This window comes from Hylobates moloch, unplaced genomic scaffold (genome assembly GCF_009828535.3).
Source record: "Hylobates moloch isolate HMO894 unplaced genomic scaffold, HMol_V3 SCAFFOLD_3, whole genome shotgun sequence".
Lineage (NCBI taxonomy): Eukaryota > Metazoa > Chordata > Mammalia > Primates > Hylobatidae > Hylobates > Hylobates moloch.
In genome coordinates, this window is record NW_026652278.1 from 8,762,651 (window position 1) to 8,779,269 (window position 16,619).

Here is a 16,619-nt window from a genome sequence, read left to right on the forward strand (position 1 = left end):
TGGGCGACAGAATAAGACTCCGTCTCCAAAAAAAAAAGAAGTATGGCACCTGCATCTGTTTCTAGTAAGGCCTCACGAAGCTTCCAGTCATGGCAGAAGGTGAGGGGAGAATAAGTGTGTCACAAGGTGAGAGAGGGAGCAAGAGGGAAGGGAGGAGGTGCCAGACCTGTTAAACTCCCAGCCCTCACATGAACTAGAAGAGCGAGGACTCCTTGATCACCATGAGGAGGCCACCAAGCCATTCATGCGGGATCCGCTTCCATGACCCAAACACCCCCCACCAGGCCCCGCCTCCGGCACTGGGGGTTACATTTCAACATGAGATTTGGAGGGGACAAACATCCAAACTGTATGCCCAGAGGTCCAGGTACCTCCTCCCTGTCCTTGAGCCTCATGCCACCTGCTGAGGGGCAGGGGTGCACCCATTTCTACCCCATTATACAGACAGGAAACTGGCTCAGAGAGCCCAGGGAGGGGCTGCCCCGGTCACAGATTTCAAGTCCAGGCCCTTGTCTGCTTTCCCCAGCACTTTCTCGCATGGGCCCTGTTCCAGGGGCTGTGATCGCCTTGGAGCCCCTCCAGGCCTTGGGGAGAGACACACGATGTAAATAACTGAAGAAATACCGAAAATAATCTTAGTCTAGTGATGAGATCCATGGGACAGAATGTGAGATAAGCTGATGCTAGCGTTTGCTTTGAACAGCCAGCAAAGGTTCAGAGGAAGTTGACAGGGTTTTGCTTTAGCTTCCTAAACTGGTAACATCATCCCCGTGTAAATACCATCAAGATAACAACAGGAACGATGGAAAATAATTTTTCTTTTGTTTTCTAATCAGACTAAGAAGATAACAAGTGGAGGTTTAAGATTTAAAAGGAAAGCATGACTGTGGGGGAGGCTGGGACTGGTATCAGCACAGGCCACTTTGGAATTATGGGAGCAGGCCCCAGAGGCGCAGCTCACCCTGGGTCCCCAGAGTCAGGCCTCAGTCACAAAGTGGGAAAGTCTCAACGTGCAAGGGAAAGTCACCAGGGTCCTTGCAACCCTGGGTGTCATGTGGCACTGGAGGAGGAGCTCGTGGCCAACTCTGAGGCCTGTTGAGGGGTGCGAGGACTCGGTCTCCCTCCCAGCCTTCTTAGGGGTTCATGCCATGGTTCTCTGGTTCCCTTGTTTTAAAAAACTAAATGCTGGTGAAACAACTGTCTTTCCCTCAAAGAAAGATGTGGGAAAAAAGGAAAAAAAGGACTGACCAGTGCTCAGCATTTTGCCTTTCCCAGCACAGGGCCCACCTACCCGGGGAGAGATGGCCCTGAGGCTCAGCTGTGCCCATGGCCCTGGCTTCACTTGCACTGCCGGCAGCCATGGCTGGTTCCAGTTCCCCTTTCCCCCACTCTGCCCGGTGCCTTCCTCTGCCGAGTGGGCTCTTCCTTCCAGTGTTCTAACATTAGCTGCTCCCCTGGAAGGCAGCCCAGACGTTTGACCTTGGAGCACTGTGCTCCCTCAGCTCCTTCCCGCACGCCCACACTCAGGCCAAGGGCCTGTTCTTTTGTTTCCACAGTGACCACCTCCCTTGGCCAGGCCCACTCTTCTCTCTGCAGCCCATCCTCCCTTAAGGCTGAAGACCAAAGGGAGCTGATGGCTGGCTGCTCCTGGGCAGAGGGCAGTATGCAGCTCTAGGCTGCCTGACTTTCCGCATAACAACCAATACTAGTCTTTTGGAGGGGCTGATCTGGTAGCTAAAACAAGCACTTCCTTCTGTACTTGTCAGATTAGGATGCCAAGGCTAAGTGACTTCTCATCTGAGGAGTTAGTGGTCATGTCAGGCCTTGCACCCAGTTGCCTGGGCACTGGGGTTCTTCATACTTTGGGCCATGCTAAGTTGGCACTTTGAGCTCAACAGCCCCAGCCAGGATCTCTGGCAGGCCCCAGGCTGACCTGAAGTTAGAATGCAGGAGTGCACAGGGTCCAGGGCAGCCTGATGCCTTTCACCCTGGGCAGGCAGAGATACCAAGGGGCCGGCCCATGCTTTGGCTAATCCTGGAGCCTCAGGAGTCAGGGCCACCGTATCTCTATCAGCATCTTTGAGCGTCTTCACACAAAGGTGCTGTTCCCTCCTCAGCTTCTCTTTCTTGTCTCAGGCCTGGATCTCCTTTTTGCTTTCGACTGCCGCGGTCTCGCGGGGTTGCATTTCGGAAGTGTGGGTGCTCCACTCGTTCCCCCGCAGGGCATGAGTGCGAGCCTCCCCCTTTGCTCTGTGGCTCCCTGTAACACCATGCCAGGAGATGGAAAAGGTGACTTGATTGCTTTAGTCGATAATGTGCAGAGGAAAGTTACGAAGAACCGTGGTTGTGGCCTGGCATTTTCTGCAGGGCCAGTTCCTCATTTGGAGCCTTAATTGTGTCTTTATTTAAGCCAGGGCTGCTTTCTTTAGTCAGACAGATGGCCCTGAAGCCTCCATTTGATTTCCAGCTTTTGCCTTTCCTACGAGGATCTAATTCCAAAAACCTTCTCTCGTGATCTGAGGAGTCTCACAGAGATGAGGCCCTGCCCCGGGGTGGGCTCGGGAACAGAGGCTTCACAGTGGGAGAAACACAAAGGGGAAATGTGCTCTGGTCTTATTTCATTGCAGACTTCAGCTAGGGCTCGGGTGCTCGCTGAGTGCAGACACTGAGTGTCTTGTGAAACCTCAGAGGGCCGAGGGGTTCCCTCAGGGCCTGGTGGGGCCTCCACACCGTGATTGGCTCATTCTTCCCACTGTGGGTGCAGGAGGTTCAAAGTGTTGGAAAGGCTGTCTGTGTAGGAATGGTAAATACCAGTGGGAATGTTAGCATATACTGGGTAGCCTGGGGAAAAAAAGGCCCTGGGCAACCTAGATCCAAGCAGGAACTCTGCTGGTTTGCCCATGTGGAGTTGGACCAGGGAAACCTGCCAGCGGTCAGGGTACACTGGGGCCTGGCACCCTGGAAAGCTGTCAGTACATGACGTTCTGGCCTGGCCGCCACTGGCTTAGCTTCACAGATGGGGCTCAGAAAGCAAGATAGGCCCTGATCTGGTCTCGAGGTCAAGCACGAAATCAGTCAGCGTTCCTCCTTTGTCAGCGCCAGAGGCCATCTCCAGCTAACTTACCCCAAAAGAGAACTCCCTGAAGCACAGGGCGAGCTCTCAGGGCTGGAGAGGAGGGGGCCAGTCGGGCATCAGAAAAGGCAGGGTGGGAGCAGCTGGGAGGACTTTAGAAGCAGGTGCCCACGGGCAGGCTGAGGGCCTCCCTGCTGGGCGGATCAGCCCCAGCTCTGGTTCAGGAGTCAGCCATGGAACCAGTGTCTGATCAGCCAGGCCTGAGTTCTGGGCCTAGCCCGGGGCCAGGGGAGGTGGAGGCACCTTGGTTGACAGCCCACTAAGACATGATCCAGTGAGGACGAAGGTATCCCAATTCAAAATTGCCATGCTGCTGACAGAAGAAGGGGGCCGCACCACTGGGCTGTGCAGTTTCATCTGTTCAGTGAGGAGCAAGTAGTGGCTCGCCTGGGGTGGGGAAATGGAGAAGTCGTTCCTTCGAGTTAGAAAATCATAGTGTGCACCATTGCTGGTTCATGGGAACCCTTAGGTAGAGTGTTGGAGACCTGCATGAGGAGGCCAGGCCAACCTGTGGGGCGACTCTAATACCCAGGCTGGCCACTCAGTCCGGCCTCTCAGTCCTTCCCCACTGAGGTTTGACTTTGTGTGAGGCCAGTGATTTTGGGAGACGGTGACTTCTGCCCAGTGAAAATCCATTTCCATTGCCTGACGTCCGCTGGGTGTGTGGCTGCAGGAGTGGGACAGCCTGGCGCTGACAGGTGGCTGTAGCCATGGTGCCTGCTGTCAGCTGGGATGTTGGAACCAAGACAGCCCTCCTTTTTCAAGAAGCTTCCGTTCCCATGGAGCAGAGAATCAGTACAGGAACAGATGTTCCAATACCTGCCATGTTCATTAAATGAGGTGATGGGAGAGAGAAAAGCAGGTGGGAGGCACCGCTTTAGCCAGGATGGTCCGGCAAGGCCACTGAGGAGGCCACGGGGCAGGAACAGCGCAGAGCCTGCTGCGTGAAAATCCCGGCACAAAGCCCCTGAGATGGTAGTGACTGGCCTGGCCCCACTGGGTGGTGTGAGTGAGGAGGGGAGGGCCAGAGCAAGGTTGGGGGTACTCAGGTTGGCTCATATGGGGCCCTGTAGGCTGTGGAGGAGAGGTAGCGGCCGGGATTTGATTCTGGTTGTGGTGGGAAGTTGTTGGAACAGAATGACGTGGTCTGATCTCTGCTTTAAGAAGATGGCTCTGGGTTCTGGGTGGAGGGTGGGGAATGGGGGCCGAGGGTACAGGCTGTAAGAGCGGTTAGGAGGGGCATTCACTGGGGCTGGCAGTGGCTGGGATCAGGGCCAATGATGGGGTGGTGGGGAGTCTGTTTTCCAGGTTAGAAATGGCAGGCCACTCTGGGGACCTGCTGCAGATGCTGATAAGTCCTCATTGAATGAATGAGCAAGTCGAGTGAATGTATGAATGAGTACCTAGGGTGCTCTGTGTGCTGGCCCAGTGCTGCCTCTGTGGGCAGACAGACCCCAGCATCTCTGGCAACGTTCCTTGCGAAGACCTGGGTCAGGAGGGCCCTGAGGTCCCCCTTGGTCTAGAACGTGCCGGCTTGGTGAGAGGTGGCCAGCAAGCACTGTTCTGCTGGCCAGGCAGGGGGCGGCTCACTGTGTGGCTTCCTGCTTCGGTGTGGAAAGCCCCAAGCCCTCCTGCATGCGTGCCGGTGAAGCACACAGGTGCTCCAGTGTTCCTGCTCAATTCTGCTCTCCCCAGCCCCCATCCTGGTGTGGCTTCTCTGCCCTCCCAGCCTGGGTTGCCTTCTCCCACGTGGCAGGCACGGGCTGGGGGCCGAGGTTCCCCAGAGGGTGAGTTCCTTGTGCCCAGGTGTTCCCTTAGTGCTGGGAGCCGCCTTCCTTGGCAAGCAAGACCCTGGCCCGACTTCCCTCTCTGAGCCTGGGAGCTGGGCGCCTGCCTGGTGTCCACAGGCTGAGCTCTCGGCTGTGCAGGCAGTGCAGCCCCAGCAGCAGGGCTCTCGTGCGCTTGTCATCCACTTGCCATTGGATGACTTCGGTGTGGTCTCAGCTGCATCTCTCAGCTGGGATTGTGTTGGGGGATGGGAGGAAGCAGGTGCAACCGTTTTGAATTCTTCCCAGATATTTCCACAGGTGGCGGTAGAGGGGATGGTTACATCACTGTGGAATCCAGGAGGGTGACCGAGCCTGATGATACTGTTAGGATCATTTTAAATTGAGGAGGGCAACCTGTAGGAGGACTGCCCCGTTCCCCTTCCGCCCTAGAAGCTCCTGTGGTCCTCAACAGCAGTCTAGGCATCCCCCGCAGGAGGCCGCCCCGACCTCCACCCTCATCCCAGCACACCTGAACATCCCCTCCAGCCCCGATCTCCCTGTGGTTTGTCTGTGACTGTCTTCCATGAAGTGTGAGCCCTCCTTCACCTCTGTGTCCCCAGGTTGGTCAGGATGGACCCTTAGTAACCCTGTGGGATGAACACAGTGTTGACCTTGTGCAGAGGTCCCTGGATTGGGTAGATGGGGATGAGGTGAGGGAGCTGGTGCCAGGTGCTTGCCACCTTCTTACCTGGATGGGCCAGGCATTCCTAGTCAGCCCCACCCTTCTGCCAGGCCTTAAAGAGCCAGAACCGGGGCCCTTGTCCACTTACCAGCCTGGAAGCCTTGTCTGTTTGTGTCATTTTGATGGGGAATGTTGGGGGTTCCTTTCAGAAGTTAGAGCCTTCTGTGACAGGCTCATTTCTCTGAGGCTGAGAACTCCTTTCATCATTGCATGATCAACCCCCAGCACAGCCCACCCAGAAAGAATCACCAGCCTGTGCCCACTGAGCGAGTGGGCGAGTGAGTGAGGGAGCCTTGGAGCACTTGAGGCAGAGCTGCTTCTTGGGGCTCTGGCTGGGTAGTCTCTGCTCATGAGAGGACCGAGCGAGCCTCTTGACCTGGGTATCACCTAGCATGAGGAACCCCCAGAATATTCCACACCCAGCTTACTGTGTAGCCATGGAGCAAGTGCCCTGGATTTGGGGTTCTTCTAGGCCTCGTTGGCCTATTTTCTGCCCAGTGGCCATAGTGTTCAGTTGAGGGTAGGCGGGGGGCATCAGGGAAGATGTAGAATGTTTACAGTGGAAAGGGAAACCATTGTGGAAATACAGGGCCAAGGAGTTCAAAAGCCATAGCTGTTCTGTTGAGACCAAATATAACCTTTGAGTTTCTGTTTCAGTTCAGAGAAAATGCCTCAGGGGGCCTTGATGTAGCCACAAAACAGTCTGCAGAACAGAGGCCAGCCCTTCCGAGCTCTCCCCATGCTTCTCACCAGAGCAGGAGAGCTGTTCTCCCTGGATCTGGAAGGGAGAGGTCTCGGAGTCGGACCTGGGGCCCTCTGCTCCCTACTTGAGGTTCTTCATGTCCCCAGGGAGGTCCCCTCCTCTCTTGGTCTCTTCTCAGCCCAGCTCAGGGAAGCTTGTTCCACTGTTTACCATCCGTCGTGCCCCTGGGCCGCCTCCACATCACTTATGTGGAAAAATCCCCTCGTGTCAGAAGTCATGGGGCTTTCTGTGTAGTTTCAGAGCCCATTAACTCGATGGACTCCATAACTCACTAGAGACTTGGGACAAAAAATCTGGGCCTAATTTTGTGCAGATGTTTTCTCTTTGAATACCTTTTCCTCCTTTCCCTGATCTGACATTGGCAAAGGACGGTCACCCTTTTATTGTGACTTTAGAAGGGATCAGTAGAGAGTCAGTGCAAACATGCTTCCTATGATTTGAAGAGTGAATAGCTTTTCTGGTTGTTTTCAGCACACGCCAAAGAAGATGAGTCAAGGACCTACACTTTTCTCTTGTGGAATTATGGGTAAGTACTCAAGGCCGTCCTGGAAGCTGTCCTCCTAGTCCTTCTAGCCAGGGTCTGAGTCCTCCAGGTGAGACGCTCAAAGCACTTTCTGGACACAAGTTCAAAAAGAGCAGCCCCGGGACTCTTCTGTGTGTTTTAACTATTTTGGTCCCCTACGGTGCCTGAGTGAAGGGACAGGCACTGGTGTGTGGTTTACAACTCCAACATTGAGAATTTCTGTCTGATGATTAAAGTAATTCATGTTGATTTTTTTCATTCAGAAAATGCACAATAGTGTAAAGTATGCAATAAAAATCTCTCGTAGCCCCAATGCCGAGGGAGAGTTACTGTTGATATTTTTGTGTATGTTTATGTTCTTAGCATTTTTTATATAGCCCACTCCACGGTGAACATATAATTATGTAAAACTATATTCGTTTGCTTTTTTCTCTTGGAGTAGTTACCATCATCTTCCCACAGCATTAAAATTGTTCATTCCATGCATTTTAATGGTCTACAGTACTGCATTGTGTGGTAAATGTATCAGAATGTCTTTAGTGATGTAACTGCATCTAGGCTGTTGGGTCAAGGGGCTGTTTTATTTGCTGTTGTGTTGAACAGTGACTATGTAAGTGCCTAACTCTTGTCTGCCTTTGAGATGATTTGCTAGGATAGTTTCCAGGAGTGGAATAGACAGGCTGGAGGGCAGGGACATTTTTAAGGCTCTTGATTCATTTTGCTGACATGCCTTCCAGAGAAGATTGCCTTGATCTTCTGTTTCTGTGCAAGTGTGAATTACTGTTTTTTATAGGGGGCAAAAAAGATGACCATTGAATATATTGATTTCTTGATGCTTCAGATGATTGGGCATTGTTTGACCTCTCAGTGTCTCTCTGTGGCTCTCCTTGCCCATCTTTGGGGACATCTTGCTGGATGAGTTTCTGTAATGTCTGTGTGGACTCAGAAACCACTCTCGGGTGATGGATGATGACTGTGGGCTTTCAGATTCAAAGGTTACTTTGGTCAGACCTCAGAGTCTCCCTTGCCTTTCCTTCTCCGTCCTCCCTCCACGTGCGGTGTTTTGTTTTTCTTCTTCAGATACAGTTGCCATAGATGAGGTGATGTGTCAGATTGAGCACTGTGCCAGGCTCCTTACATGCCGGGCCCCGCTGGCTCTGCCAGTGGCTTCATTCACATACGGGAGAACTGAGGTCTAGTGAGGTGGCCCTCTGCAAGGTCCCTCAGTAGGCAGAGTTGGACTCAAGTGGGTGACGAAGGGAGATTGTTTTCTTCTCAACCACATGCCATGGCTCTGGGACACCTGGCGGTGCTCTTGATGCTGCCACTGAAGAAGATGGAGACAGGGAGATCAGCTGGCCCTGGTTTTCTGTGTGACATACTTCGGAGGCCCGTCCCCACAGGATTGAATACCTCCCCAGTGGTTTACAGCTTTCAGCAAACTCTCAGGGCCCCAGACACATAGCTCAGAAGCCTGCCTCATCGCCTGCTTCCTGGGACAGCCTCCCCTTTGAGCTTCCTTCCTGCGTCATACTGGGAAAGAGAGAGGCCCTGGCATGCCCAGCCCTTCAACCCTGCCTAGGCTTTAGCTGTCAACCAGGCCAGACCAGTAAACCGGGTTGTGGAGATGTTGGTCTTTATTTCAAGGATTTCTAGTCTTTGCACTATGTAAGTTATAATAAGGTGGAAGTCTGGTGGGTTTGTGAAGACAGAGAGAGTCGCCCTTGTAGGGGCAGGTCTTGAGGCCCAGGGACCAAGGCAGAGGCTCCAGAGAAGGGAGGTGTGTGGGAAAAAGCCCAGAATGGCACAGGAGAGTCTATCGGAGGCTGCAGAGCCCAGCAACCTGCTTTCTACTGGGGAGGCTGTGGTTTCCAGGAGGGACTACGCTGTGTCTGCAGACTCCTGTTTACAGAGTGGCTCTTTAGGAAGTGCTGGCTGGGTCCCAGTGCCTCCGTCCCAGGCTCTTCTCCTCTTCAGCAGGGTCCTGTCTTCTGCTCTGTGGGACAGTGCCCGGGTACTGCCAGGCAGCAGAGGGAGAAGCGGGGAGCAGTTGTACTGGTGAGAGGTCTGTGGAGTCCCCTTGTTCTCCTCTGCTGCTCTCTCTCCATGGGTCTCATCTTTCTGTTGCTCGGCCCTTCCCTGATTCAGGAAAACCCTGACCTGCATGGCTGTGCATCACTGAGGTGTTTCACTGACTGCAGTTTGTTTTCATTTTCAGTGGCTCGCGGTCATAGATACGACTTGAGCACCTGCTGTGTGTCAGGCACCTGGTGAGGATAGAGTGAATCAGACACTGCCCCTTCCCTCAGGGAGCTTTCTGTCTGGTGGAGGAGAAAGATCAACGAACAGTGAATTCTGTGCTGCTTAGGCCAACTCCCACGAGCTGTTGGAGACCCTTGAGCTACGGGGATACCACCCCGTCTTCCCGGCTAGGTTTCCTCAGCTTGCAAGTTGTGGGGATTTAAGGAGATGGCCACACACTTAGCACACATCCTCCCTCCCACCTCTATCCCTTTCCTGCACTTGCTGGAGGAGGGGGGTCAGCAGTCAGGAGCCTTACCCCGTGCACTCTGTCTAGTGGAAGCTCAGGTTACCTCTCCAGTCCTCCGTGTGCTCCATGAACTGGGAGTGCACCCCACCCAGGCAGCGAGATTTCATCTGAGGTGTGCCTGCTTTTCTTTATTTTTTTGAGACGAGTCTCACTGTCGCCAGGCTGGAGTGCAGTGGTGTGATCTTGGCCCACTGCAATGTCCGCCTCCCGGGTTCGAGCAATTCTCCTGCCTCAGCCTCCTAAGTAGCTGGGATTACAAGCGTGTGCCACCACGCCCAGCTAATTTTTGTATTTTTAGTAGAGACAGGGTTTCAGCATGTTGGCCAGGATGGTCTTGATCTCCTGACCTCATGATCCGCCTGCCTCAGCCTCACAAAGTACTGGGATTACAGGAGTAAGCCACCATGCCCGGCATGCCTGCTTTTCAACAGTGGGGAAGAGAATACTCTGAGGGGCCGGCTAGACTTTTCAAGAGGGTTTTGGGCCCTTCCAGCGCTGGACAATGCTGTGCGAAGATAAAACACCAAATTATCATAATCACCAACCCCCAGCCTGTCTCCTGAAGATAAAGGACTCATGTTCTGGTGCTGATCAGTGGAATTCTCCCGTGAGAGCTGGGGACAGTTGGCCTTGTGACTCAGGATTTTTTCCTCCTGAGCCCCCATGCCAGGGTCCTCTCTGGAAGCCAGTATGAGTTCAGGTTTCACAAATGTTCTGCAGAAAATCTGGGCAAGTGCAGTAGAGCAAGAAGCACGGCACCCTGGTCACTTTTTAAAATGCCACCCTTTCAAGTAGCTCAGCCTCCTCTGCACCCACTTAGATAAAACGCATAACTAATATAAATTGAGTGTTCACAACAATGCCTTTTTTTTTTTTTTTTTTTTTTTTTTTGAGATGGAGTATCGCTCTGTCTCATAGGCTGGAGTGCAGTGGCGCAGTCTTGGCTCAGGGCAACCTCCGCCTCCTGGGTTCAAGCGATTCTTCTGCCTCAGCCTACCGAGTAGCTGGAATTACAGGCGTCTGCCACCATGCCTGGCTAATTTTTGTATTTTTAGTAGAGATGGGTTTCACCATGTTGGTCAGGCTGGTCTCGGACTGTTGACCTCAGGTGATCCAAAGTGCTGGGATTACAGGCATGAGCCACCGCGCCTGGCCTATGCTTTTTTTTTATTTTTATTTTTTTTAATTAAAAGCACTTCACGCCCTGTGATTGCAAGCTGGATACCCGGCCCCTCCCCACTCTTGTCCCCTACCCCAGTTTAGGAACTTGATACAGAGAAGTGGTTTTGTGCTTCTCAGTGTGGAAGAGAGAACAAAGCCAGGATGAAGCGTGGATGGGAGAAGCAGAGAGGGTAGAGCTGAGTGCTGCCCAGCCAGCCCTGCACCAGGGCTCAGTGCCCCTTATTAGGGTGCCAGCTCAGCCCCCACCACAGGGCTCCTGCCAGCGGAGGCTGTTTTGACTCTTGGCTTCCTTTCTCATCTTCCAGAGCATCCCCAGCCCACCTTCTTTGCTGAAATGGAATTTCCTCTACAAAGCTTCTCTAGGAAAGAGCCATTTATATGACTGGTTCTTGTGCTCTCAACACAGGAAACATGGGTCAGGTGGCAGCTCCGTGGTGCGGCCCACCCACTGGTCAGCTGGCTGGGCGAGGGGGCCAGCCCTTGCTCCTGGCTCTCATTTCTAGTGGGTACAAAGAGGGGCCTGGGCTGTGGCTGAGAGTCATCCTGTGTGGGGAGAAGCAGGGGCCACACGTGGACTCTGAGTCAAGGCTCCCTCCACATCTTCTCCCATTTGCAGTGGGGGACCCAGGGTCACACGTGTACTAGTTTAATCTTTTTTTGGTGAAACAGGGCAAGTGGAGTGAGCGCAGTCTCCATTCACCACCCTTGGCTAATTGCAGCCATTCAGTGCATTTGTATTGCAGGGACAATGGACACCACACATTCCATTTTCCTCAGCACTCAGGCGAGGAGGAGACCTGGAAATCACATCATATGTAAGAAAGCGAAAGCAATACCAATTATTTTAAAAAGGCTACTAGGAAAAGTCTTGTAAATACAAGTCAATGGACAGAGAACAAAACAATTCATATGCTAAAAAAAAATTGGATGGAAACCCATAATTACTTTAGGAGTTATGGTAATAAATTATTTATTAATGTAAATTATTTCACAGGCAAAGAACATAGAGGAAACTTGAGCAGAAGGATCATACATTATGTATAAAAAGGAATTGTAAAAATATTATAGCAGCCCTCCTTGTGCCGCCCCAGTTCAGGTTTGTCCGCATTTTAATTATAAGCCCTTACTTTCAGGGTTTAATTACTTGGCTGTTAAAGTCTACTCTGTACATAAAAGGGTTGTTCCCTGGGGCACTCTCTGTATTAATTTCTACAGGGTAAACCAGTTGGCTGTGTTGAGCCGGGGAGGACTAAGAGATTTTGCTTTGAGATTTGGTAGCTTTTGGTCTTTAAACTCAGCCACTGTTTGTCATGGAAAGTGGAAAATGATTGCGCGTTGCAGGAAAAGGGTGGCCATCAGAGCTTGAGTGTTTTTGATTCTTAGAACAAATAAACGAATGAATCAAAATGAATGACAGCAATAAGAAAATCAGAGCTTCTCAGGCCAAATTTTTGGTCTCTGCCACTTTTTCTGTTTTGCAGAGACAGCCATTTTGAATGTGATCTTTGGGCCAGGTCCTCCAATAAGAGACTGCTCGTTAACCAGTGTAGGCTAGAATGAGATTTGTTTTCGTTGAAAAAAAATTACATCCATATGTAAGTATGTATATATATATATGATTTTTTAAGGTTTGCTTTATTATTTTTATTTTTATTATGGTCATATGCATGATTTTTAAAAATCTCTAAAATAGTTTGGCCATATAGGGTATTTAAATTTTTGCTTGTGCCATTCATTGGTTTCAGGCAGTGTTTCAGGAATAATAAAGCACAGAATGGAAGTAGATGTAAAATGTGGTTGGCACATGATAAGTGTTGCCAGTGACAAGTGAAGACAGAGCTTCCCAGGGCTGCCTTCTTACCCAGGTTGGGCCGACTTGATGGGGAGGGGACCACAATAGTGCCAGAGGACAGGGAATGGCCACTGCCAGCCTGTCTGGGTGCCATGCCTTCCACATGAAGAGATGGTCAAGTTAGGCAGCCTGGCCCAACTGCAAGAGCATGACGTTGGGTCTACAGACTAGGTTGACGGCTGGGCTCTGTCATTTGCTGGATGTGTGTCCATGGGGGAGATGTGACATCGTTCTGAAGCCCAGATTCCCCCATCAGTCAGATTGGGATTGCTGTGACAACCCATGAGATGAGTCACGTGCTTGGGATGCACATTCATGCTCTTTCTCAGCTTCAGCAAGGACCCTATTGGAGTGTTAGCTGATTAACAGTAAATATGCACTTATTGACAGTTTTGTGAAAAGCTCTGCCTGTTGCCAGTTCCCTCATCTGTTTAATGGCACCCAGCTTTGCTGTGCACATCAGTTGAGAGATGCATCACCAGCAGCTGCCTGTTTCACACGCTCTGTGCACATCCACAATCAGGATGGAAATCCAGAGGAGATGGACCAAACTGACCTTGTTGTCCCTTCAGAGTTCTTGTTGCCAGTGCAAATACTAGCTGTTCCCTGTACATTTATGAACGCCTGTGGGAGCTGGGGGGTAGAATAGGAAGTCCTGGTCAGAACCAGAAGGGCTGTCACAAGACCCTAGTCTACCCCGCCTTGTGCAGATGGTGAGATTGAGGCCCCTCTTCCCAATGCCCCAGCTGGTGTGGTTTTTAACCTTGAGGATCTCACTGGGCATCTTTTTGTAAGAGCAAAGACTTCCCAGAAGCAGTGGCAGCTGCCATGGGCCACCCCAACTCTGCTGGTAAGGGCAGGGCCCTGATAATGGCTTTGAACCCCACTGTTTGTCCTTAGTAGCCTCTTTGTCACCTCCCAGAGCCCTGCAGACCCGCCTTCCTTCTTCCTTGGATGTGGGGCCTGATGGAGCGTTACCTCTAGCCATCCGAATCCCTTGTTCCTTGTGCCTTGTGTGAGGAACTTGGTGTCCTGTGTTGCTGTCCCCGAATCCAAGACACAGCTGCCATTTTACAGTCCATCCCAGGTGCGTGGGCAGGACCTGAAGCTGAGGCCTGGCAGGCAAAGCCCGAGGACTTTTTGTTCCTGACACTGCTCTGAATTGAGTCTCCTTCTGGTCATACAGGCAAAGAGACTCTCCAGGGAGCCAGAGGCTCTAAAGTCCATTTAAAAACAGATGAGACGATTGTGGGGGAGCTCATGTCATTGCCCTGCTTGTGTCCCCCCAACCCCCATGTTCTTTTCGTAAGATCAGTTTAGCAAAACCGCCTTCAGAAAGACACCTTGGCTCTCTTGATTTTCCCATTGATGGGTTGGTGAGCTTCTCCCTAAACCAAGCATAGAGTCTTTGTGGCCCTGAGGCCAAGTTAGCACAACCCAACCCACAGGGCAGGGGAGAGATACTCATTGTCAGCACAAGTAGATAGGTGTGAAATGTAAGAATGAGTCAGCTGGTTGTGATCTGACAGCATGCTTGCTAATTGGGGCATTTTGTATCTTGGTCTGTACTTGAGGTGCTTAACCTTTTCTGGAAACCACATTCTGCTGTACTTATGTGACCATAAGGCACCATCGAAAACATAGCACAGAGCTCTCTAGGGCTATAAAGCTCCTCTATCTTTTGAATATATGAAGGTTTATAGTCCCCCAAGAATCTGGGGCCCTGGGAATTTTCCTTCAAATTTAAGGGTGGAAATGGAAATAAGAACATTTGAGGTCAGATGCCATTCGTATTCCTCTGAGTGTTTTTCTTGCTTCGAGCTCTAGGATCTGTGCACACAGCAGTCTTCTGCCCTTCTTAGTCAGAAGGTGACAGGACCAGAGCCTTATGAGTGCGAATTTGGGAATTTGAGTCCTTGTCTCTGCATATGTAGGCAACTCATTCTCCTGTTCTTTGTGGCATAATCAAAAGTCAGAAACTGCAAGCTCAGTCATCAAACCTCAGCTTGGAAGAGACCTTGGTCACCTAGTCTGTCCAAGACCGAGAGAACTGGGCCCAAGGATGCTTGTGTGGCTCACCCTCCCATCTGCAGGCAAAGGCTCTTGTGTGTTTACGCTACACACAAATGCACACGCTCTCATGTATGTATCATTTCAGACTTGTGAAGATAATGCTCAGTGGGGACATGGAGAAGCTTTACATGCCCTAAAGGCTAAAGCAACAGGCGCAGCGTAGAACTGAATGGGCTGGTGCCATGCTCTCAGGCTGTGGGCCATCACGCCCTGCTCAGGTCTGCCAGGGGCTTGATGTCAGGCTGCAGATGGATGGGGGGTCCTTCTGCGTATCTTTAGGACACAGCTGATGGGCCCTTGCATGTTCTCAGGGAGAAAGTGGGAGGCTTCACACTCATCTTGTTCACAGGAATAAGTTAGCTTCTAAGGCCTTTGCTAGTGGCTCTCCATCAAGAGCATGTGTAGCTTGAGAAGGAAGCCGTGAGGGTCCCCATCCTGTCCTGTGAAACCTCTGAAGGGTGAAGTGATCCTTCTCCATACTTCTTCCTGGAATTAGCCCAAACCAAAACATAAACACCAACTTTCAGTGATGTTATGAATTCAAATTTGTAGAGACCAGAATTGTCAACCCTCCTGAAGCTTCTGGGCAGTGGTGCTGGATGGTCTGGATGGGCCGTCATTCTGACAGATGTTTGAGAACTCAGTTCTCCATGTCATCTGCTTTCCAGAACCGCATTTCTCAACATTTTTGCATTGAAATAACCTGGGGAGCTTATTAAGATGCAAATGCCTACCCAGAGAGACTCTGATTTACCAAGTCAGAGACGGGGTCTAGAAACCTGCATTTTAACAAACACCCCCAAAGGATGCTCCTGTAGGTGGCCCATAAGCCACACTTTGAGAAATCCTAGTCAGAGAAGCCAGGTTTCCATTCCAGCTGGATTCCACAGAGGCTGGCACCCAGTTGCAGCTCTGGCTGAGTCAAGTCCCAGCTAGGAGAGCGTTTTCCAGTACTGTTAATTATCCTTATGATGACTGCTGTTTTTGAGAGCCTACTCTATGCCCTGTATGAGATGCCTGTTTAATTCTCATAATAGCTATGAGGAACTGAGTAACTTACAGAGCTGAGGTTTGAACCCAGGTCCTTGCCCTTTCCACTACACCAAGTGACTATTGCTCAGTAGACTCCTACATCCATGGCAATTGTGACTTGAAAGAGTTATAGTTGTTTGTGCAGAAGTGATATTGAATGGAGGGGGCGGGGGCACCCCGTATCCTCTTCTCGGAGGCCTACGGAGGCCCTTTGTATGGTGTGACGTCAGGGCCTAGTGCTTGGGGCAGTTTGCCATTAAAAATTAGCTTCTATTCCTGTTTCTTTTGTCTGGTGATCTGACCCAACAAATCACTTTCTGTTCCCTGAGCGAATGCATGCGGAAAACACAGGGCTAAACATAGCCTTGATTGTTTTTACTTTTCTCATATTGTACTTCTCAAAGCGATAAAGATAGAAACAATTACAATATTATCTGCCTGCCGACTGAACAAGTGGCCACCTGGCTGGTGTTGATACACAATAGCAGTGCTTTGCTTTTCCAAAGTATCTTAGACATGACTCTGCCAACCCATCTCCTGGCTGAGTCACCCATGGCCACATGGCCCAGGTGGGGCAGACGGTTCAGGGCACAGTCCCGGTTGGACTTACCTGGCCAAGGAAGACTCACCTTTGCCAAGGACAAAAGACGGGTGAGTCCCAGAGAACACCACATCCTCTTGTAGCTTTTATCTGCAGTTTGCAATCCACTCCCTCATTCAGGCACCACTGACTAAGGTCTGCTGTGTGCCCTGCTCTGTGCTAGGCACTGGGGAGCCACACTGGGGCTGTGCTTGAGAGTCTATGGCTTAGGAGGAGAAGGAGATGTGTGAGCAGATCAATAATTAAAGTTCAGGTACATAGGTGCTGTATGATCATAGAGCTAGGAGAAAGGTATATGTTCAGAGGAGCTTTGAGTTGGCTTTTTAAATGAGGAGATTCTTGGTGAAAGGAGGATAAAGGCAGGAAAAGAACAGTCCAGGCCTTTGCAAAGGTGTGGA

The 16,619-nt window shown here is 51.2% G+C and overlaps 1 protein-coding gene across 6 annotated transcripts in view; it reads left to right on the forward strand.

Moving 5' to 3' along the window:
• The window catches only part of FAM53B (family with sequence similarity 53 member B), a 138,311-nt gene that overhangs the window by 57,702 nt on the left and 63,990 nt on the right, over window positions 1-16,619 (forward strand). For 5 of the 6 annotated variants that reach the window (XM_058435911.1, XM_058435910.1, XM_032175691.2 and 2 more), the window contains exon 3: window positions 6,879-6,933. In XM_058435911.1, the coding sequence (XP_058291894.1) occupies window positions 6,879-6,933 (55 nt within the window). Of the gene's footprint in view, window positions 1-6,878; window positions 6,934-16,152; window positions 16,272-16,619 lie in introns of those variants that run through there. The other variant, XM_058435913.1, reaches the window with a different exon arrangement.